At 40.6% G+C, this 20,783-nt stretch overlaps 1 protein-coding gene and 1 long non-coding RNA gene across 3 annotated transcripts in view; both read right to left on the reverse strand.

The window, feature by feature from the left end:
* The window catches only part of LOC122559783 (leucyl-cystinyl aminopeptidase-like), a 119,927-nt gene extending 101,487 nt beyond the window's left edge, over nucleotides 1-18,440 (reverse strand). For both annotated transcript variants that reach the window (XM_087998988.1, XM_043709814.2), the window contains exon 1: nucleotides 18,073-18,440. In XM_087998988.1, coding sequence (XP_087855114.1) covers nucleotides 18,073-18,094 — 22 coding nt within the window. In that variant the 5' untranslated portion in view covers nucleotides 18,095-18,440. The remainder of the gene's footprint in view (nucleotides 1-18,072) is intronic.
* LOC148151948 (uncharacterized) lies at nucleotides 16,092-17,158 on the reverse strand. Its single transcript, XR_015759162.1, has 3 exons — nucleotides 16,543-17,158; nucleotides 16,304-16,417; nucleotides 16,092-16,194 (listed from the first exon to the last, which is right to left on the reverse strand). It is a non-coding gene; the product is annotated as an uncharacterized LOC148151948 (long non-coding RNA).
* Nucleotides 18,441-20,783: the final 2,343 nt, after the last annotated feature.

A 20,783-nucleotide genomic window follows, 5' to 3' on the forward strand; every position in this document is an offset into this window, starting at 1 on the left:
AGGCAGCATCCAAGGAGCAGGAGAAGGCTCATGCCCAAAACGTCGATTCTCCTGTTCCTTGGATGCTGCCTGACCTGCTGCGCTTTTCCAGCAACACATTTCCACCTCTGGATTACTAGTCCAGTGACTTTACCACTATACCACCATCGCCTCATTGATATCTGGCATCAGTATACATGAGAAATCTAATGCCTCGTTTCAGAAATGGCACAAACAGGCTTCATGTATATCTGGATGAGGAAGAGGTCAAGGATAAATCTTGGGATGCTTCAGAAATAAAGGTGAGTCGAGAGAAAGGACATGGCAAGATGAGAGAAAAGCTGTGGATAGAAGTTTCTGTCAGAAAAGATCATTGCAGCAGATGGAATTTACCAGATTCTCTAGATTTCAGTGTCAAAAATGTCCATGATGTCATTGCAATTGCTTTGGGATCTGAGGTGCATCAATAATGGAGAGAAGCCTTTGGAGAAAGGACAACAGCAGGGAAAGTGAATATCTGTTGTTTTCCAGGATGATTCTGAAATAGCAAGGAGTCTTGGCAGAGAAGCGTAGAGCTTGGTGTGCTTGAATCCTCGCCAGCCAAATCTAGTGGATTGTGAAATATGGAGGCCCCTACTCAGAAAAATAACTACAGTGAATGTAAGCAAATTTAACTTTGTTTTCCCAGACTGCAAGAGCTTGAACTGGCTAGTAATAGAGCACTTCTCCACCTACATACAGAAACACGTAAACATGAAAACAGAAAGCAAAGACGCTAGCAACATCAATGGATAATTCCTCAAAGTAACTGTCCTTCCTCATTTTAGAATAAATTAAAGAAGATTTAAAACATTATGAGCAAGAGGACATCTGCAAATTTAAAATATACTCAAGACTGAAAGCATTCCAGGAAATATCAAAGCTTGCATTTCCACTTTACATTATAATAAGAAATTACAATTAACTATCACTGTTATTATTGTTATTTTTGCCATACATTTCTGGCGACATGGACGAGATCACAGAATTCCTATATTTGCAACTAATTACAGTCATTCATTAGTTACTGTATTTATGGTTAGATGTTGTTTGTCGCTCCAATCACAGGGTGTCTTACACCCAAATTATACAGTATTATCACACGTAAATAGAAGTACTTGAAAGATTGCCTGCAGAATAATTGATTCCCCTAGAGCTGTAGTAGTTGCTACTGAAATGGGATCCTATACATACAGGAAACAGTGTTAACACAATATTCAAGCTTAGATCATGAGGCACATTGCATCAGTGGAATCAATTTTCATTTACTCTACCTCAAAAACATCCAGATTTTACTTTTTAAATATATTTTTAAAAACACGGCAACAGCACTTAAAAAGTGACTTATTAGCAAAGGTGATCCAGTGTGAAATTTAAAGAAAGAAACGCCTTGATGTAAACCTCTTTAGGCCAATTCAAAGGCCAATAGATTTGCTTATTGATATTCTGTTCTTACCTTCACTAAAATTGAGCACGTGAAAACAGCTGAAACAGTAGATAGCTCACCAAGTATTACAGCAAAATCACAAGACAGTGTGGTCAGTGTCAGGATACAAAACAATTTTTCAGGACCCATGCATTTATAATCAGTAGAAGGTACTGCAGGAATAGAAGGCATTATAGCTAAATTTGCAGGTGACACTAAAATAGGTGGGAATGTAAGTCGCAATGAGAAAAGTAAGAAATTTACAAGTAAATATGGATAGGTTGGGTGAATGGGTCAAAATCCAGCAGGTAGAGTTTATAGAATCCCTACAGTATGGAAACAGGCTCTTCAGCCCAACAAGTCCACACCAACCCTTCGAAGAGTAACCCACTCAGACCCATTCCCCTAACCTATGACTCTACATTTACCCCTGACTAATGCACCTCACCTACACATCCCTGAACACTATCAGTAATTTAGCATGGCCAATTCACCTAATGTGCACATTTTTGGACTATGGGAGGAAACCCAAACAGACACGGGGAGAATGTGCAAACTCCACACAAACAGTCACCCGAGGCTGGAATCGAACCCAGATCCCCAGCGCTGTGAGGTAGCAGTGCTAAACACTAAGCTACCATGCCACCCCAAAGTTTAAAAGGATAAGTGTGAGGTTATCCATTAAGACTAAGAGAGCAACTTATTATGTAAAATGCGAGAAACTTCAGAGTGCTTTGGTGCAAAGGGATCTGGGTGTTCTCGTGCAAACACTGCAGAAAAATAGTACTCAAGTGCAGCAGGGAATAAGGAAGGCAAATGGAATTTTAGTATTTACTGCTACAGAAATAAGAGTATATAGGTAGGGAGTATTTGGAGTACTGTGTACATTTTTTGTCATTTACTTAAGGAAGAATTTACTTGCTTTGGAGGCAGTTCTAAGGAAGTTCACTAGATTGAGTCCAGAGATTAAAGGTTTGTCTTATGGACAGAGATTAAGGAGTTTAGGCCTTATCAGCGATCGAGCAATTTAGACCTATACTCTCTGGTGGTTAGAAGAATGACAGGAGATTGTCAATCCTCTAACACTTTATATACCCCGATTCAAAGGAGAAGTAGAGTGGATATTTCTCCTTGTGGGGCAATCTGGAATGAGAGGTCATAGCTTTCAGCTAAGGGGTAGCAGATTTAAAACTGAGTTGAGGAATTACTTCTGCCATAGAGTTATGAATCTATGGAATTCACTATGCCACAGTGCAGTGAATGCCAGGACATTGAGTAAATTTAAGGAGGAGGTAGACAGAATTGCAACTGGCAACAGGTTGAATGGTTATGGGCAGTGGGCAGAAACGTGAAGTTGAGGCCAAGATGAGATCAGCCATGATCATATTGATTGGTGGATCAGGCTCTGAGGCTGAATTGCCTACTCTTGCACCTGTGGTTCCTATTTTTTGTGTTCTTTTTCAAAGGCTATTTTTAAGATTATCTTGAGTGCTACTTTTGATTTTTAGAAACTATGTTTTGGTTTTCAGGGATTCCTTTGATTTAAATATTTAAGTTTGAATCTAAAATGCACTTGAATCAGGAAATGGAAATCTTGCTTTTACCCACCAGGCAGCTAAGAATCCAGTCATAGATTCTGAGTATGGAGGAGCAGCAAGAGTGGAAGAAAGGTTATGAACCTGTATCCTGAAAAAGCATCATATCAGACTTGAAACATTAACTCTGTTTCTCTCTTTACAGATGTTTCCCAGCCTGCAGAGCCTCTCCAACATATTTTATTTCTATTTTAGATCTCTAGCAGTTGCAGAGTGGGAACCTATGAGGGAGAAGCTTGAACAGTCAGCATGGGAGCAGCAGAATCTGTGGTTGATGGAGCAGCTCTTCCTCACAGATTCTGTTTCTCTTGAACTCACTATTCTGTTAATCACAAGGCCCCATTATCTTCTGCTCTCAACAAGACACCTGCATTTCTGACTGCTCATTCCCAAACATGCAGGAGCCATAATGTGTAAGGCAAAAACGTACAGGGATGACGCATCTTGAAATGTTTTACTCCCGTTTTTCTTCTGATGGCCTGGGGCAAAGTCCCTCAATGGCCATATATTTTGAATCTTTATTGATGTCTAAACCTATGGAGATAATTTGAAGTGTTTTAATTGAAATAAGTCTTTTAAATGATGTAACCTGATTCTGATTCAGATTCAAATTTCTGTAGCGGAGACGATAGAACAGACGATGGATGATAAAATCTCAGATATGTCCTCCAGTATACCCTTTTCAAAAAACTTGGAAAAATTAGTCAATTTTTCTTTTGTCATGATGGTGATGAAATATGGGCTATCGGTTTCAAATTCCACCATCTGGTCTTAATACTGTCTACTGTCATGTGGTAAAATGCAATTTTTTAAATAAAGATCAAAAACACCGACTTAACCGGGCCACTCTAATCACCTGACCACACAAGTGAGTCAAGCTTATGGAACGAAGGTGGAATAAATGAGAACTTTTGAACTGAAATAACATGCGAGCAAAAGGCACTTAAATCTGTCAACTCAGGTCCAGTGGAAAAGATCCTCATCTTCTGATTTGATTTAAACCATCATGGAAACTTCCCATTTTGGAGTTGGAATTTTGACTACAATTAGAAAAACTAAAAAGGTGACAAGCTTGTACCTCAAGCTGCTGTTTATGGCAAAAGGGTGCAGATGGATTTTTTTGTGACAGCTGAACTGAAGTTGGAGAAAACTCCCTTTCTCTGTCTCTCAAAAAGAAAAAACACTCGGTGGCATGATGGATTAAGAAGAACATTCATAACACAGAGAACACAAAGGACAACTGAAATATTCATGACTGATGTTGATTCAATGTACCAGTTAGAACCATGGTCTCAGGTTAAAACCTTACAAATCAAAAGACCCATAAGGACATTAATCTGTATAGTTGTTTCAACCTCTTTTTGTGCTAGATACTGTCCCATTTGGTATAATCTCCAGTTAAAAAAAATCATAAACCTTCGTTATGGTCAACTGGGAAAGTTGAAATGTGTGGAGCCAATTTACCATTCCTCACCTGGTCATAATAATTGCTAAAAAATTATGGATATCAGCAAAGTAGTTATTTGTAGACTTCCACTGATTGAACAAAAGAGAGAGCCTTCCTTGAATATGTAGGGTAAACACTACACATCATTAACCTGCTGAGCTTTTCCAGCAATTTCTGTTTTTGTTTCTGATTTACAGCATCTGCAGTTCTTTTTTTAACCCATCACGATGAAGGGTCAATAGCTAAATGCACCACATCTGACAAGATACAATCTTGGATTTGTGTTAAGCCTCCTGATCTGAGTAGAGCCAATAAAGGGCTTATGCCCGAAACGTCGCTTTTCCTGCTCCTCGGATGCTGCCTGACCTGCTGTGCTTTTCCAGCGCTACCCTTTTCGTTTCTCAAGTTTCTAAAATGTGCAAGGATTCAGAGTTTCTGAGAGAACAGAGACTGGAAGGGTACCACAGGGAACCCCAGCATAATTTATTTCACTTTGAGGAGCATTTTCTCAGCTGATATTTATACTGCAGGCATTTTACTTTGGTTGCGATAAGACAGACTATAAGCCATCATTTTGAGAAGACCTCCTTCAAGAAATGTGAGATATACTATCAAAAAGAAAGTGCTCTCAATTGAGAGAAGAGGAAGGCAAACCAACTAAGGCCTGTACTGAACCAGGTAACCATGGACACAAATAGAAATATTGTAAAAGCAAAATAAAGGAGCCTACAATCCATCCCAGAACCTCTTCTGCTCAGACTACTGGTAAAAACAACCTCTAACTATTCAACTCCAAAGTTAGCACACCTGAATTTTGACTTCAGTTTTTCAATTCCCCTCATTTTGTAAAGAGAAATCTTCAAACAAGCCTGCAAGAATAACAAAGACTGATCTTATCCCCACAGAACATAGAACATTACAGCCCTGTTGCTCCTTCCAAAGTGGATCACCTCTCATTTTTCCACATTAAACTCCATTTGCCACCTCTCAGCCCAGCTCTGCAGCTTATCTATGTCCTTCTGTAATCTGCAACATCCTTCAGCACTATCCACAACTCTACCAATCTTAAGAGTCATCTGCAAATTTACTAACCCATCCTTCTATATCCTCATCTAGGTTATTTATAAAAATGACAAACAGCAGTGGCCCCAAAACAGATTCTTGTGGTACATCACTAGTAACTGAATTCCAGGATGAACATTTCCCATCAACCATTACCCTTTGTCTTCTTTCAGCTAGCCAATTTCTGATCCAGAATCACCCTCAATCCATTTCCTCTCTTTTTTGTACAATAACCTATCAAATGCCATTCTGAAATCCATTTACACCACATCAACTGCTTTATCCTCATCACCATCTCAAAGAACTCAATAAGATTTGTGAGGCATGATGTACCCTTCACTATCCCTAATCAACTCATTCCTTTCTAGATGATTACAAATCCAATCTCTTATAACCTTTTCCAACACTTAACCCACAACCAAAGTAAGGCTCACTGCTCTATAATTACCAGGGTTGTCTCTACTCCCCTTCTTGAACAAGGGGACAACATTTGCTATCCTCCAGTCTTCTGGCACTATTCCTGTTGATAATGATGACATAAAGATCAAAGCCAAAGGTTCTGCAATCTCCTCCCTAGCTTCCCAGATAATCCTAGGATAAATCCCATCCAGCCCAGGGGACTTATCTGTTTCACATTTTCCAGAATTGCTAACACCTCCTCCTTGTGAATCTCAATCCCATCTAGTCTAGAAGCCTGCGTCTAGTATTCTCCTCAACAACATTGTCTTTTTCCAGTGTGAATACTGATGAAAAATATTCATTTAGCATATCCCCTATCTCCTCAGACCCCAAGCACAATTTCCCACTATTATCCTTGACTGGCCATAATCTTTCTCTCGTCATTATTTTATTCCTGATATACCTATAGAAAACTTTAGAGTTTTCCTTGATCCTATCTGCCAATGACTTTTCATGTCCCCCCACAGCTCTTCTTAGTTCTCTCTTTAGGTCTTTCCTGGCTAACTTGTAACTCTCAAGTGCTCTAACTGAGCCTTCACATCGCATCCTAACATATGTCTTCTTCTTCCTGTTGATGAGAGCTTCAACTTCTTTGTTAAATGACAGCTCCCTCACTCAACCACTTCCTCCCTGCCTGACAAGTACATATTTAGCAAGGACAAGCAGTAGTTGTTTCTTGAATAAGCTCCACATTTCAATTGTGCCCATCTTTACAAGTATTTTTATCTGTACTGCTTTTAATGTATTCCAACTAATAACAGTACCACGTTTCTCTTAGCAGCTTTCAGCTAAAGTTGTGTAATAAATTAACCTTTACCTGTGCTGCTGCTTCCTTTTAAATAGAAAGCTATACAAGTTTGTAGCTCATGTACCACCTTGAAGGCATGTCTGGTGAGATCACAACAACAGTGTGGGCAAGACAAAATTCACAGAGGTTCATGTGATTTCACATATTCCTCATGTACTTCCCTATCACAAACATGTCACACCTAGTTTGCCAGCTATCTCCTAGCCAAGTGGCAAATGACATGCTACAAAATCTATGAAAATGCAACTCAGTAAGTTAGTCAAAAAAACATAGAAGAGAACTGAGCAGGTAAGCTGTCCTATGATTAAAAACAGAGATGGTTTATTTGATAGAACACAAAACAGAAAATACTGATGGACTCTTTGTCCATTAGATTACTTTAGATTAGATTGCTTTACAATGTGGAAACAGGCCCTTCGGCCCAACAAGTCCACACCGACCTGCCGAAGCGCAAACCACCCATACCCCTACATTTACCCCTTACCTAACACTACGGGCAATTTAGCATGGCCAATTCACCTGACCTGCACATCTTTGGACTGTGGGAGGAAACCGGAGCACCCGGAGGAAACCCATGCAGACATGGGGAGAATGTGCAAACTCCACACAGTCAGTCGCCTGAGGCGGGAATTGAACCCGGGTCTCTGGCGCTGTGAGGCAGCAGTGCCAACCACTGTGCCACCGTGCCGTCCAGTAACTTTGTAACATTTCTGATGAAGGGCTCATGCTTGAAACGTCAATTATCCTGCTCCTCGGATGCTGCATGACCTGCTGTGCTTTTCCAGGCTCCACATTTTTCTACAGTAACTTCAGATACCTTTCCAAGGAGCACACATCTGCTCGGCCACACAGGTTTTGTGGTTTTTGTCTTAATTCCACACCCTATCTAACCTGGGAAAGAGCTCCATTGCTGTCCATCTTTGTTGTCTGTATTCTGATTGTCAAAAGATTTTTGATCTTCTGTGCTTCTGTGTGACTTTCTGATTGTTCAAACATGGCTTATTAATAATCTATTATAGGGTCATAGAGTCCTACAGCACAGAGACAGGCCCTTTGGACCAAAGCCGTCCATGCTGACCCAAATGTCCATTCATGCTAACCCCATTGCCCTGCACTTGGCCCATATCCTTCGAAACCTTTCCGAGCCAAATGCCTTTTAAATGTTGTTAATGTACCCACCTCAACCACCTCTGCTGGCAGCTCATTCCTTATGCATACCACACACTGTGTAAAGAAGTTATCCCTCAGGTTCCCTTTTATTCCTTCCTCTCTCACCTTCAACTGATGCCCTCTAGGCATCAATTTCCCAACCCTGGGAAAAAAGACTGAGTGCATTTACCCTATCCACGCCTCTCTTGATCTTATATAAAATCTCCCCTCAGTCTCCTATGCTCTAAAGAAATATGTCCTAGCTTGTCCAACCTCTCCCTATATCTAAGACTGTTGAGTCCTCACAACATCCTTGTCAATATCTTCTGCAACCTTTCCAGTTTAATAACATCCTTCCTGTAGCAAGGTGACCTAAACTGAGCACAATACTTCAAGTGTGGCCTCACCAACATCCTGTACAACTGCAACATAACTTCTCAACTTCTGTATTTCTATTGGGCCACTTGTAAAAGTTTTTCATCCTATCTTTGTAATCACTAACCATTTACCTAGTTAGCTCATTATAAGCAGTCTGAAGCTTCTGCCAAGATAACACAACACAAATCTTTTCTCTCTTTATAAAACAAAGAAACATCTCAAATCATGACACTGGTCTTTGTTCTGGAACTTTCTCCCCAAGGCACAGTCGACCTTGAAGGGAGACTCAGTTCTTGAGCAGTCTTGGAACAAAGGCATTATCCTTTGATCTGTAAATAAAAATACTTGTTCCTCCAAGCTCTGATATTCTAAATTAATTACAACAAGTCATTTTGAGTGAACTCCATTGGAGGAATCCTGTTGGGGTTGCAAATTTCCACCAGTGTTTTAAACAAAGCTCAGGGGCTCCAATATGATCTGATTATTCATCCTAAATGTTTAATTTGAATTCAAAAACACTGAGCTTCTCTGCAAGAAAAATTGGCTTTCCACTACGTGCTTCATAAAGTTATAAGTATATCCCCAAAGTACATCTGTAAAAGAAGTGTTGTGTCTAACTGTGAACTAACCTTTCTATTTACTCCTTTAGCCTTGTCATGCAACTTGAGACAGAAGACAAATTGAACAATAAAGCTTGGCAAGAGTGATGAATCCTTGAGCTGGATGAACGCCAGCCTGGTGAAAATGTCATGTGGTGTATAGTTACAAGTCCCAAATGTCATACTGACTTTCAGCTGCCTTACGTTGTGCACAATTCAATACCTTGTTTGCAACTGATTGTTGTTAGGATCCAAAGCACAGTGACAAGAAGTTACCTTTCAGTACCTGCAGCCTCAAACACAGCACAAATGAAGCAGCCCATAGATGTCCAGCAAACTGGCTGTAAAAATAGGATTTATGATTGCTTGAAAAGATCTACTTTATAGGTGAGCATTGCAGGCATTCCTGCATAATGAAACGACCAGAAAGTCATGTGCTAGATAATGCAAAGTCCCTTTTCAGATCTGAGGATTTAGAAAGCTACAGCTAGCAAATTTTTTGGTTGTTGGTTAAGAACAAAAATGATTTGTGTTAATGGTCACACAACATCAGGTTATAGTCCAACAGGTTTAATTGGAAACACTAGCTTTCAGAGCGCTACTCCTTCTTCAGGTGGTTGTGATGAAGGAGCAGCGCTCCAAAAGCTCTTGCTTCCAATTAAACTTGTTGGACTGTAACCTGGTGTTGGTGTGATTTTTAACTTTGTACACCCTAGTCCAACACCGGCATCTCCATATTGTGTTAATGGGGCTGCAATGTGGGGTCTGGAGATTTTTGTCTGAGATCTGGCAGAGTCTCTAAATTTCCTCCATGGGACTAAGCACTTTAACCATCTGACATTCACCCAACATATTTTAATGATTACAATTCAGAAAGTAAATTCTGTCTGTCCAGCTGAGATTATGTACTACCTAATTTATGCTACAATGACGGAGGTATCAAAGGACAGGAAGAGAGGATCATCAATGCAGTGTTTGAAAATGGATATTGGAGGTTTAAAATAAAATCTGCATAATATAGTGATGAAATTAATACTGCATACAATATCTGAGAGGTGAAAAGACAATGGTGGGTTAATTTATTTTGAAGCTATAATTTTGAGTACTCAAATTGTGACACGGTCACATTTAACATAGAACATAGAACATAGAAGAATACAGCGCAGTACAGGCCCTTCGGCCCTCGATGTTGCGCCGATCCAAGCCCACCTAACCTACACTAGCCCACTATCCTCCATATGCCTATCCAATGCCCGCTTAAATGCCCATAATGAGGGAGAGTCCACCACTGCTACTGGCAGGGCATTCCATGAACTCACGACTCGCTGAGTAAAGAACCTACCCCGAACATCTGTCCTATACCTACCCCCCCTTAATTTAAAGCTATGCCCCCTTGTAATAGCTGACTCCATACGTGGAAAAAGATTCTCACTGTCGACCCTATCTAAACCCCTAATCATCTTATACACCTCTATCAAGTCACCCCTAAACCTTCTTTTCTCCAATGAAAACAACCCCAAGTGCCTCAGCCTTTCCTCATATGATCTTTCTGCCATACCAGGCAACATCCTGGTAAACCTCCTCTGCACCCCTTCCAGTGCCTCCACATCCTTCCTATAGTATGGCGACCAAAACTGCACACAATACTCCAGATGTGGCCGCACCAGAGTCTTATACAACTGCAACATGACCTCAGTACTCCGGAACTCAATTCCTCTACCAATAAAAGCCAGTACGCCATATGCCTTCTTCACCGCACTATTTACCTGGGTGGCAACTTTCAAAGATTTGTGTACAAGGACACCAAGATCCCTCTGCTCATCCACACTACCAAGTATCCGACCGTTAGCCCAGTACCCCATCTTTTTATTACTCTTACCAAAGTGAATCACCTCACACTTAGCTACATTGAACTCCATTTGCCACCTTTCTGCCCAGTTCTGCAGCTTATCTATATCCCGCTGTAACCTGCCACATCCTTCCTCACTGTCTACAACTCCTCCGACTTTTGTATCATCCGCAAACTTGCTCACCCAACCTTCTAACCCCTCCTCCAGGTCATTTATAAAAATGACAAACAGCAATGGTCCCAAAACAGATCCTTGCGGAACACCGCTAGTGACGGCACTCCAAGATGAACCTTTGCCATCAACTACTACGCTCTGTCTTCTTCCAGCCAGCCAACTCCTAATCCAAACCTCCAACTCACCCTCAGTGCCATACCTCCGTATTTTTTGCAGTAGTCTACCATGGGGAACCTTATCAAATGCCTTACTAAAATCCATATACACCACATCTACTGCTTTCCCCTCGTCCACCTCCTTAGTCACCTTCTCAAAGAATTCAACAAGGTTTGTGAGGCACGACCTGCCCTTCACAAAACCATGCTGACTATCCTTGATCACATTATTCCTATCCAGATGTTCATAAATCCTATCCCTTACAATTCTCTCTAAGATTTTGCCCACAACAGAAGTGAGACTCACCGGCCTATAGTTACCAAGACCTTTTAGTCTTGCTGCTGGCCTTAGAATTGCACAGCTAAGAAAGGGGTAACTGTGTCCAAATTGTCAAGTCAGTATTCATGATCAATTCCAGATTTTTTTTTGTAATTACCTTTTCCCCTACATCTGCCCCATTTCTCTCTCTAAGAATAGAGAGCGTGGGCGGCACGGTGGCACAGTGGTTAGCACTGCTGCCTCACAGCGCCTGAGACCCGGGTTCAATTCCCGCCTCAGGCGACTGACTGTGTGGAGTTTGCACATTCTCCCCGTGTCTGCGTGGGTTTCCTCCGGGTGCTCCGGTTTCCTCCCACAGTCCAAAGATGTGCAGGGTCAGGTGAATTGGCCATGCTAAATTGCCCGTAGTGTTAGGTAAGGGGTAAATGTAGGGGTATGGGTGGGTTTCGCTTCGGCGGGTCAGTGTGGACTTGTTGGGCCGAAGGGCCTGTTTCCACACTGTAATGTAATCTAATCTAATATAAGATCACATGTGCCTGTCCTGATTTTAATTGTGATTGTGGCTGATCCTATGTCTCAATTCCATTTTCCTGCCCACTTGCCACTTTCCTTAATTCCTGAAATGATCAAAAACGTAATGATCTCATTATTGTGCATGTTAAATTGGAGCATCACAATCTTTGAGGTCAACATTTCAAAGAATTGCAATCATTCAAGCGACCTTTATTGTAACTGCTGTCCTAACTGATGAAATGATTCACTAATTGTCAGTGCGCCCCCAATATTTTAAACTACTCAGCCAAGGGAAACAGCCTCTCATGAAGCCAATCCCACAGAATCTTGTGTGTTTTCATAAGATCACCATTAATGTTTTTAAACTTCTCAGATTTATTCAACCATCACAGGATAACACTTCCATCCCAAGAGACCAATGAAGTGAACCAACCTCATGAATTTCCACTGTCCTACCTCCAAGGCAATGCATCCTTTCATAGATATGGAGACCAAGCTGCACATAGCACCAAAAGGTAAGAGCTGACCAATGCTGTATAGAATTAGAGAAAGGTTATTTATTCTTATATCCCAATTGGCAAATTGGTCTGTAGGTCTCAGTTTGCTCTCCTCCCTCCTTTCTTCAATCGAGATGTCATGTTTATAATTACTAATCCAAAAGAACTGTACTATAATCTAGGAAATTTTACAGAATAATAATGTGTATCTATTATTTCTGAAACCACCTCTTTGACAGTTAGGGAAAAGATCAGAAGATCCGGGGGGTGTCATGGAATTAATCCCCCAAACTTTATCTGTTGCATTTTTTTCTCCTGGTGCTTTCAGTTCCTTAAGTTCCACCATGAGTCCCTTAGTGATCCTTTATTTCTGACATTCCCTTCTCTTTCATATGAATTTAAATGGGGCCACCTGCTTCTGTCACCCACAGTCGCACTCTAGTTTATGTAAAGAAACACTTTGTATGCGATAAAATACGATACCTGCTATTTTGCAGACAGACACGGCAGCCATTTTTATCACAGCAATTCCCCCAGCAGCAATAAAACAAATGATGCGTTAATATGGTTTTGGAGATGAGGATAAAGAGAGAAATGAGACAAAAGTCAGGAAACCTAATTTCTCATTCAAATCATACATTGGATCTTAATAGAAATCTAAAAAACTAAAACATGAAATTTAGCCATGGCTTGAAACTGCACTTAGAAGGATGGAACCGTTTGACAATGTTGACTTTCTCTGTAGCAAACAGGAATATTTGCTTACATTTTGTGCTCAATTCATTAAGTGGCTCAGAAACCAAGCTAATGCACTTGCATTAGCAATGCATCACACACAGCTGAAGGATATGGAATACTAGTGCAAGTGGTCGGCTTATTAAATTGCAGAAATATAACCCAGGCTGCAAGCATTGCAGAAATCAATGAAAAACAGCCTTATAAATGCATACAATCAATGCTGTATCAAATAATTATTTCCGTTTATATTGCTGGTTTACATTTAATCAATATATTGCATATTTACTGATTTTTCAGCCAGCAGCATTCTCAAGTAATTCACACAATTGGAAAGTAACAAAGCATTCCTAAAGCTGCCAAACAAATTTGATTTATCAAGCACACTTGCTGTAGCAGATATCCCAAGGTGCTTTCACTGGAGCATTATTAAAAAAATGACAGAGCCATATAAAGAAGAGTTAGGTCAAAAACCTAATAAAAATGGTTTTAAGAAGCACATTAAAGTATTAAGGAGGGAAATACAGCTTTTGTTTCCAAATCTGTGACTTTTCATCAGAATTGGGCAATGTTAGAAATATAACATTAGAGATATAGTATAAATCAACATGGGGATGGTGGAGCACAATGAACAAAAAGGGAAGTCTGCAACAGGGTGGAGTATGAGAGAGGTTAAATGATAAAAAGACTCATGGTGCAAGGCCACGAATAGTGGTGAGACAAGCCAAAAAAAGGAAACAAAGCATGTGTCTAGAGGAATGATAGACAAGATCATGAATAGTTGCCACCCAAAAAGCAGAGAAGAGAACAAAAGGAGAGAAAAAGAGAAAAATCTTAGAACCAAGAGAGACTGAAAGCAGTCACTAGTGGTGGAGTCATTAAAATTGGAGAAGCACACATCAGGGAGGGCTATGAGGCTGGAGTAAGTTACAAAGAGAAAGAGGAAGAAGGTGAAATTTGAAAACAAGATGAAAGTTTTAAAGTTAAGGTGTTGCCTGACTGGGAACCAATGTCAACAAATAGCATTGTATGATGAGTGCATGGGGCTTACTGTAAATTAGGACACATGCAAAAAAGAATACAAAATGATCTGAGCTTTACAAAGGATGGAAGATGGGAGACTAATCTAAGAATGAGCTGGAATAGTCTACTTTAGAGGTAATAAAAACACAATGAATCACAGTGATAGAGTTCTACAGCACAGAAAAAGACCCTTCAACTGATCAGTGCTATGCTGGCCAAAAACAACCATCTAACTATTCTAATTCCATTTTCCTGGCTCTTGGCTTATAGCCTAGTATGCCTTGGCATCAAAACTGCACATCTAAATACTTTTTAATTATTATGCACATTTCACCTCCTACCGCCACTACAGGCAGCAAGTTTCCCATCAATTTCTGAGTGAAAATGGTTTTCCTCACATCTTCTCTAAACCTTTCCTTAAATCCTCACTGTTCCCTCAATCATGGTGAAAGGTTTCTTCCTGTTTATCCTATCTAGGTCCTCATAATTTATGTTCCCTCTCAATCTCCTGGGCTCTGAGGAAAACCAACTCCAGTCTATCCAATCTCTCGTCATAAATGAAACTCTCCAGCCCATGCTACATCCTTTAAATTTTCTTTGCATCCTCTTGAACGTTATCGAGCATTGGCTGTCCTCCAGTCCTTTGGATGAGGCTTTCAGAAGATAGCCACAATCATCTGCAGAGTGGTGGATTTGGACATTTACACCTGTAGGCATGGTAATTCTTAATTCTTAGTGAAGATGTAGATATATAGTCAAAAGCCTACCCAGGCTTAAACGTAACATCAAGGTTGAAAGGGTCTGTTTGGTGCAGCTTTAGACAGTTGCAAGTGAGAGGCATGGAGCCAGAAGTTAGCAAAAAAGTGTGGCATGGACTAAAGACAGCAGCTTCAGCCTTCCCACTATTTAATCATAAGAGCACACTCCCCCCCAAAAAATGCTTTTAAAACACGCCATTGACAGCAATATTAATTCAAAACAACCATATTTTTGAATGCTGGCAAACAGGAATAAACAGAATTTGCACAATAATCTATATGTATGTTAAAAATCAAAACAATGGCAAAATATCAAATCAGTTTTTACTTGGGCAAGGTCTCGATTTATATATATGCATGTCCACTTATTTTTTTTCAGCCAAGTTGTCAATGATAGTTGGGTTTTTCATCTTGTTGCAGCATTTACATCCAAATTTATCCAAATTCAAATTAAATTCACTGTTTCTAAAACAAAATTATTTTCCTCTCAATGCATTTCTCTGGCTGGAGACAAGACGTTAGGCTTAAATGTCAAGTCCAGGGATGCTCTACACTTAATCAATCATACTGCCCATTAAAAAAAATCCATATCTGTTTGTTAAACAACATACAGAATACAATGTTCACCTAAATACAAAACAAAAATTGCTTCCATACACATGCACAATGCAAATATAGCGGTTGCGCATACAAAACTGAAGGACAACACGATACTGACAAATAGGTAACAGCATACATGGAAAGGAAGCCTAAAAAAAAACAAATAGCAAAGTCAGAAAACTCCAAAATAACTGGAAATAAAATCATCTCAATATTGCACCCGTGTCATCCACTTGTGCGTGTAATAGACGAAGCCACAAAGCACAGATCAACATTTTCTAAGGTACAAAGTGACCTCCAAATAGAACACAGAAATAAAGAACAAGACCATGGACGGATCAAAATGAGAATTTTGAACAAAAAGCTGGACTGAAACACAATGCAAGTCAGCAAGCTTAAATGATGCTAAAACCGTGAATCTTGTTTAAACGGAACACTTTTATTGCAGTTGAAACCTGAAGTTTACATACTATGGAAAGAACAAACAAAACACAGGAGCTGATAGGTTTTTCAAGATTTTAGGCTTTGCAATAATTTTATTAATCTAATTTGCTTCTGTCATTGTTAGATTTTATGTTTGATTCATTGCTTCCGTCCGTCCTCAGTCCTAGGCAGAAAGGGTGGCACTAGTCACCACTCGCATTTGATGTTTATGCACATTCAGCTTGCTGTTGAACGGAGATAAAATGGGAGCCAATCAGGTGCAAGTGTGACAAAAATAGGAATACATTTAAGGCAAGGGGAGAGCCAGATAAGAAAGGGAGATCAACATTTTACCAGATTGTGTTCCTTCAGCTTCCAGTAAGATCGTCTTCTCACACGTCAATCATACAACTGCTGGAGCCTGGCTGAGCAGACTGAATATTACACCAGTGTGTACGGTACAGGAACCTACACCAAGGTGCATTACTTATTTTGGATTCCATTAATTTGCCATTAAAGCTTTTAAATTCTTATTCAATGTTTTAAGAATTTGAATTTTAAAAATGAAAACTATAACTATAGTGAAAACTTACAATTCATGGCCACATTTAGACAGGAATATTCCAAGCACACACTGGGATTTGGATCAGCACAACAGCTGCTTTCATAGTGAGGGTGCGGCCCATCAATGATAATAAACAGCACAAGCAAACTGTCCTCCCACCAAACACAATGTCATCATTACCTATAAACCATCATTTTGAATAAAGACTGACAAGTCAAAGGAACTGTTGCTAATTAGAATACCAGCTTTTCTTAAATCACACGAAGTATTATTGCATTAAACTCCTAATGCCATTATTGACCGTTTTACTGTCGTGAAAAGATTAGATCAAAAGTCTTCATTTTAGTTGCAATATTTTCAGCAATATTTACATATTGTATAACTGTGAGTTATTCCTTCCGTCATTCAAATCACAGAACAATTGGTTGGGATGATATCCACACTGACTTTATAGCTTCCACCACTTCAAACTCTTTGTAACTTGCATTTTTTTCCATGGGATTTTATCAAGATAATTTTGTGGCCACTATTATATTATCTTTTATCATAAATGTGGACCTGCAGGACAAAACTAGCATATCAGAAATGGACAATATTTAACAACATGAATGGTCAATCACAGTTACGATTCGGATCGGCTGGCAGAAAGGAGATGTCAAACGAGAAACTGGGGTTACTTTTAAACAGCAATGGAAATAACATGCTTATGAAACCCAGAGTGAGGTGCAGGAAAAGCACAGCAGGTCAGGCAGCATCGAGGAGCAGGAAAATCGACGTTTTGATGAAGGGTTCTCGCCCGAAACATCAATTCTCCTGCTCCTGCTGCCTGACCTGCTGCTGTACTTTTCCTGCACCGCACTCTCGACTCTGATCTCCAGCATCTGCAGTCCTCACTTTCTCCTTCATGTTTATGAAACCCTCCACAGAAGCAAGAACCGTCCCAGGAATAACAGATATACAATAAAGGAAGATTTTTTTTTAAAAAAGTTCAAGGCTGTAACATAAAGAAGTCGTTCAGTTAATGTCTGCAGATCATTAACCGATTACATTATATGGCTTTCTGAATAGATTTATGTCCCACATTTACTGCACTTGTGTGCAACTGTTCTAAGGAACCCCATTTCTTTTCGAGCGGGGAGGTAAAATCCCGTTGAAAAGAAAAGCGTGGGATGACGGTAAGGGAAAGCTTGGGACCAGCCCGGAAAGTGGGAAGAGTGATTTATCTCGGTGTATCAGCTTGTCCCCAGAAAGAACGTGAAATGCGAACGTTAAACAGACTCCACCTATGGTGGAAAAATAATAACCAGATGAGTCAAACTCAAATCCGAATCAAGAATCAAAATAAATTGCTTTGTGTTACTCAAATGAAACGCAAAAGCAGATTTCACAAAATCGGGTTTGCGACTGGATGCTGAATGTTTGTCTCCCTTTCCAAACATTTCCATGGGGTTCCTCGCCCCCAACAGTTGCTACTAACTTTATAACATTTCGTGCCCACCTATTGACACAATGCCGCTGTCACAAACAGGCAGGGAATACTGACCCTGGTTGTACTCACCGCTCTGGGAACCCGGCTCCATGACTGTGCCTGGGGCCTTCCGCTCTTAATCCGGATCCTTCTCGGCAAATGCAGCCGCTCTGTGTTGGAGACAGAGTGGCAGCTATATAAACAAGGCGCCCGTACTGCAACACCTACTGACTACAGCAACAAATACATCTTGACTGGCCCAGCTGAAATGTCATCTAGTCTTTTCTTGAGGACATTTTTAAAAGCACAGGGCCTCCTGAACAACCAGACCATTCCTCCTTATGTGGTCATCTTTGCAAATCTCGCAGTTTAAGAAAGACAGCTTGCTGTCGACCATCTTAACTTGTATTTCCTTCCCCTTTCGCACTTGCAAGCTGTTCCTCCTCCAGGCGCTGTCGGTCGATCGACGAGCTACACACTGTAGAGTCTGCTATCTCAAGTTTCACATCTTGACTTTCACGCTATCGTGTGGCATGTAGATGCGGTTGTTTTAATTTTCGTTGTTGTTGTTGGAACCTACAGACACACAGTCCCTGGTGTTGGGAGTTACATTCAGCGCCAGCCTTTCTAGTTATTGTGATTCAAACATTGACAGCAGTATCAGGGAAGTCGTTGGTCCTTTCCCAGTGGTTAGCTGTGAATTTACCTAAAGTACACAAAATATTGAACTTCACTCTGTCCTCGCCTGACTTCACAGGCGATCTACAGTCCCTGATTGTTTTACACCAAAAATGTTTGCAGTACGTTCACCAGCATGAACTCTCGACTTTCTTTGTTCTGCATCACTTAACACAACATCGTGCATCACTGAGTCAAAATTATGAAACTGCAAATCTTGTAGGTATGAAATGTATAATACAGGTGTCCTTGCTTATTTTACATTATTTGTAAAGTTCGCCAATGAAGGTCTCAAAAAGAGCAGATTCGAAATTACAGTCAGCAATAGCATCGCTCAAATACTTCACATACTTATATTCTAACGCATTTCTTCCACGTTTTCATTTTCAGATACTTTGTGAGGCAGCAGGTCGTTCGGAAGAAAGAGTTCAGAATCAGGAATGCCATTCGGTAGCATGGGGATAAATCAAAACATAATAAAGGGGCCAGGAAGATACTTTACACTGAAAGTGAACTGTATGTTTCGAAAGGACAGAAAGATGAGGCAGACTTCAGAATCTGACCATCTGAAGAGGCAGATACATAAACAGGATGGAGAGGGAAGGCAGTCACAGCTGTGCCAAGGCATTTCACTGTTACAATAAGCTGGGGGCACAGGCGTCAGAGCATTTGGCACAGGTATGCCCTGGGCACTGCACAAGTGGCAGAGAGAAAGTCAATCATCGTAGAAGCTCTACAGTTTGGAAACAGGCCCTTCGGCCCAACAAGTCCACACCGACCCTCTGAAGAGTAACCCACCCAGACCCATTCCCCTACATTTAACCACTGACTAATGCATCCAACCTACAGATCCCTGTAGACTCTGTGGACAATTTAGCATGGCCAATTCACCTAACCTGCACATCTTTGGATTGTGGGAGGAAACTGAAGTGCCCAGAGGAAATCCATGCAGATACAGGGAGAATGTGCAAACTCCACACCTGAGGTGGAATCAAACCCAGGTCTCTGGCACCATGCTGTCCCAGTGTTAAATGCTTGAGCAGTATTAGTATCAAACTGGTATGGCTGTGGCAGAAGAGCAGAGGCAAGATTGCCAAGGATAATTGGGTAACTATTTATCCAGAAAGAGGGTCCAATACATGTTCTTTGTATTGAAGATACTGACATTGGAAACAGTTCAGAAGGGGTTCATTTGGCTGATTCCTTGGATGAAGGGGTTGACTTGTTAAGAATCACTAACTTGGTTAGGCCTTGACTCATTAGGGTTTAGAATAGTGAGAGATGATTTTATTCAAGCATAGAAGATTCTGAGGGGGCTTGACAGGGTAGATGTTGAGAAGGTTTTTCCACTAGTGGGCGAATCTCAAATTAGGTTGCATACTTGCAGATTAGGGAGACACTGTTTCAAAGTGAGATGCAAAAGAATTTCTTCCTTGGAGATAAATATCTGGAATGTCGCTTCCTGTTCCTTTTCTCAGGGGATGGTAGATGGAGTCTAACTCGATGTGTTTGTTGATAGAGTTCCGGTTGGAATGCCATGCTTCTAGGAACTCTCGTGCGTGTCTTTGTTTGGCTTGTCCTCGGATGGATGTGTTGTCCCAGTTGAAATGGTGTCCTTCCTCATCCATATGTAAGGATACTAGTGAGAGAGGGTCATGTCTTTTTGCGGCTAGTTGGTGTTCATGTATCCTGGTGGCTAGTTTTCTGCCTATTTGCCCAATGTAGTGTTTGTTACAGTCCTTCACAGTATTTTGTAAATGACATTAGTATGACATAAATGCATTTAAAGAGGAGATAGATAGATTTTTGAAATAATGAGGAGTTGATGGATATTACAAGCTGACATAAAAGACGAGTTGAGGTGTGAGGTAGATTAGGAGCCAAACGACCTACTACACCAAATTCTTACATTCTTCCATGAGGGTTCTCATTTTGCAGGTAGCTGCTATGACTCCTTTATCCTCTGGCAATCCAGGCCACCACAGATCATTCCAAACCAAGGGTTGGAACAGTAGATCATTCCAGGAGATAAGCAATATCCCTTAAGAGTTGAGTCCTCACATTTCTCTGGAAGTATGGCACTGTGGTAATGCAATATATTCCAGCTGCACAGCACAATAGTA

This window comes from Chiloscyllium plagiosum, unplaced genomic scaffold (assembly GCF_037043375.1).
Source record: "Chiloscyllium plagiosum isolate Xiang-an unplaced genomic scaffold, Cpla_swu_hap1 HiC_scaffold_2, whole genome shotgun sequence".
Taxonomy (NCBI): domain Eukaryota; kingdom Metazoa; phylum Chordata; class Chondrichthyes; order Orectolobiformes; family Hemiscylliidae; genus Chiloscyllium; species Chiloscyllium plagiosum.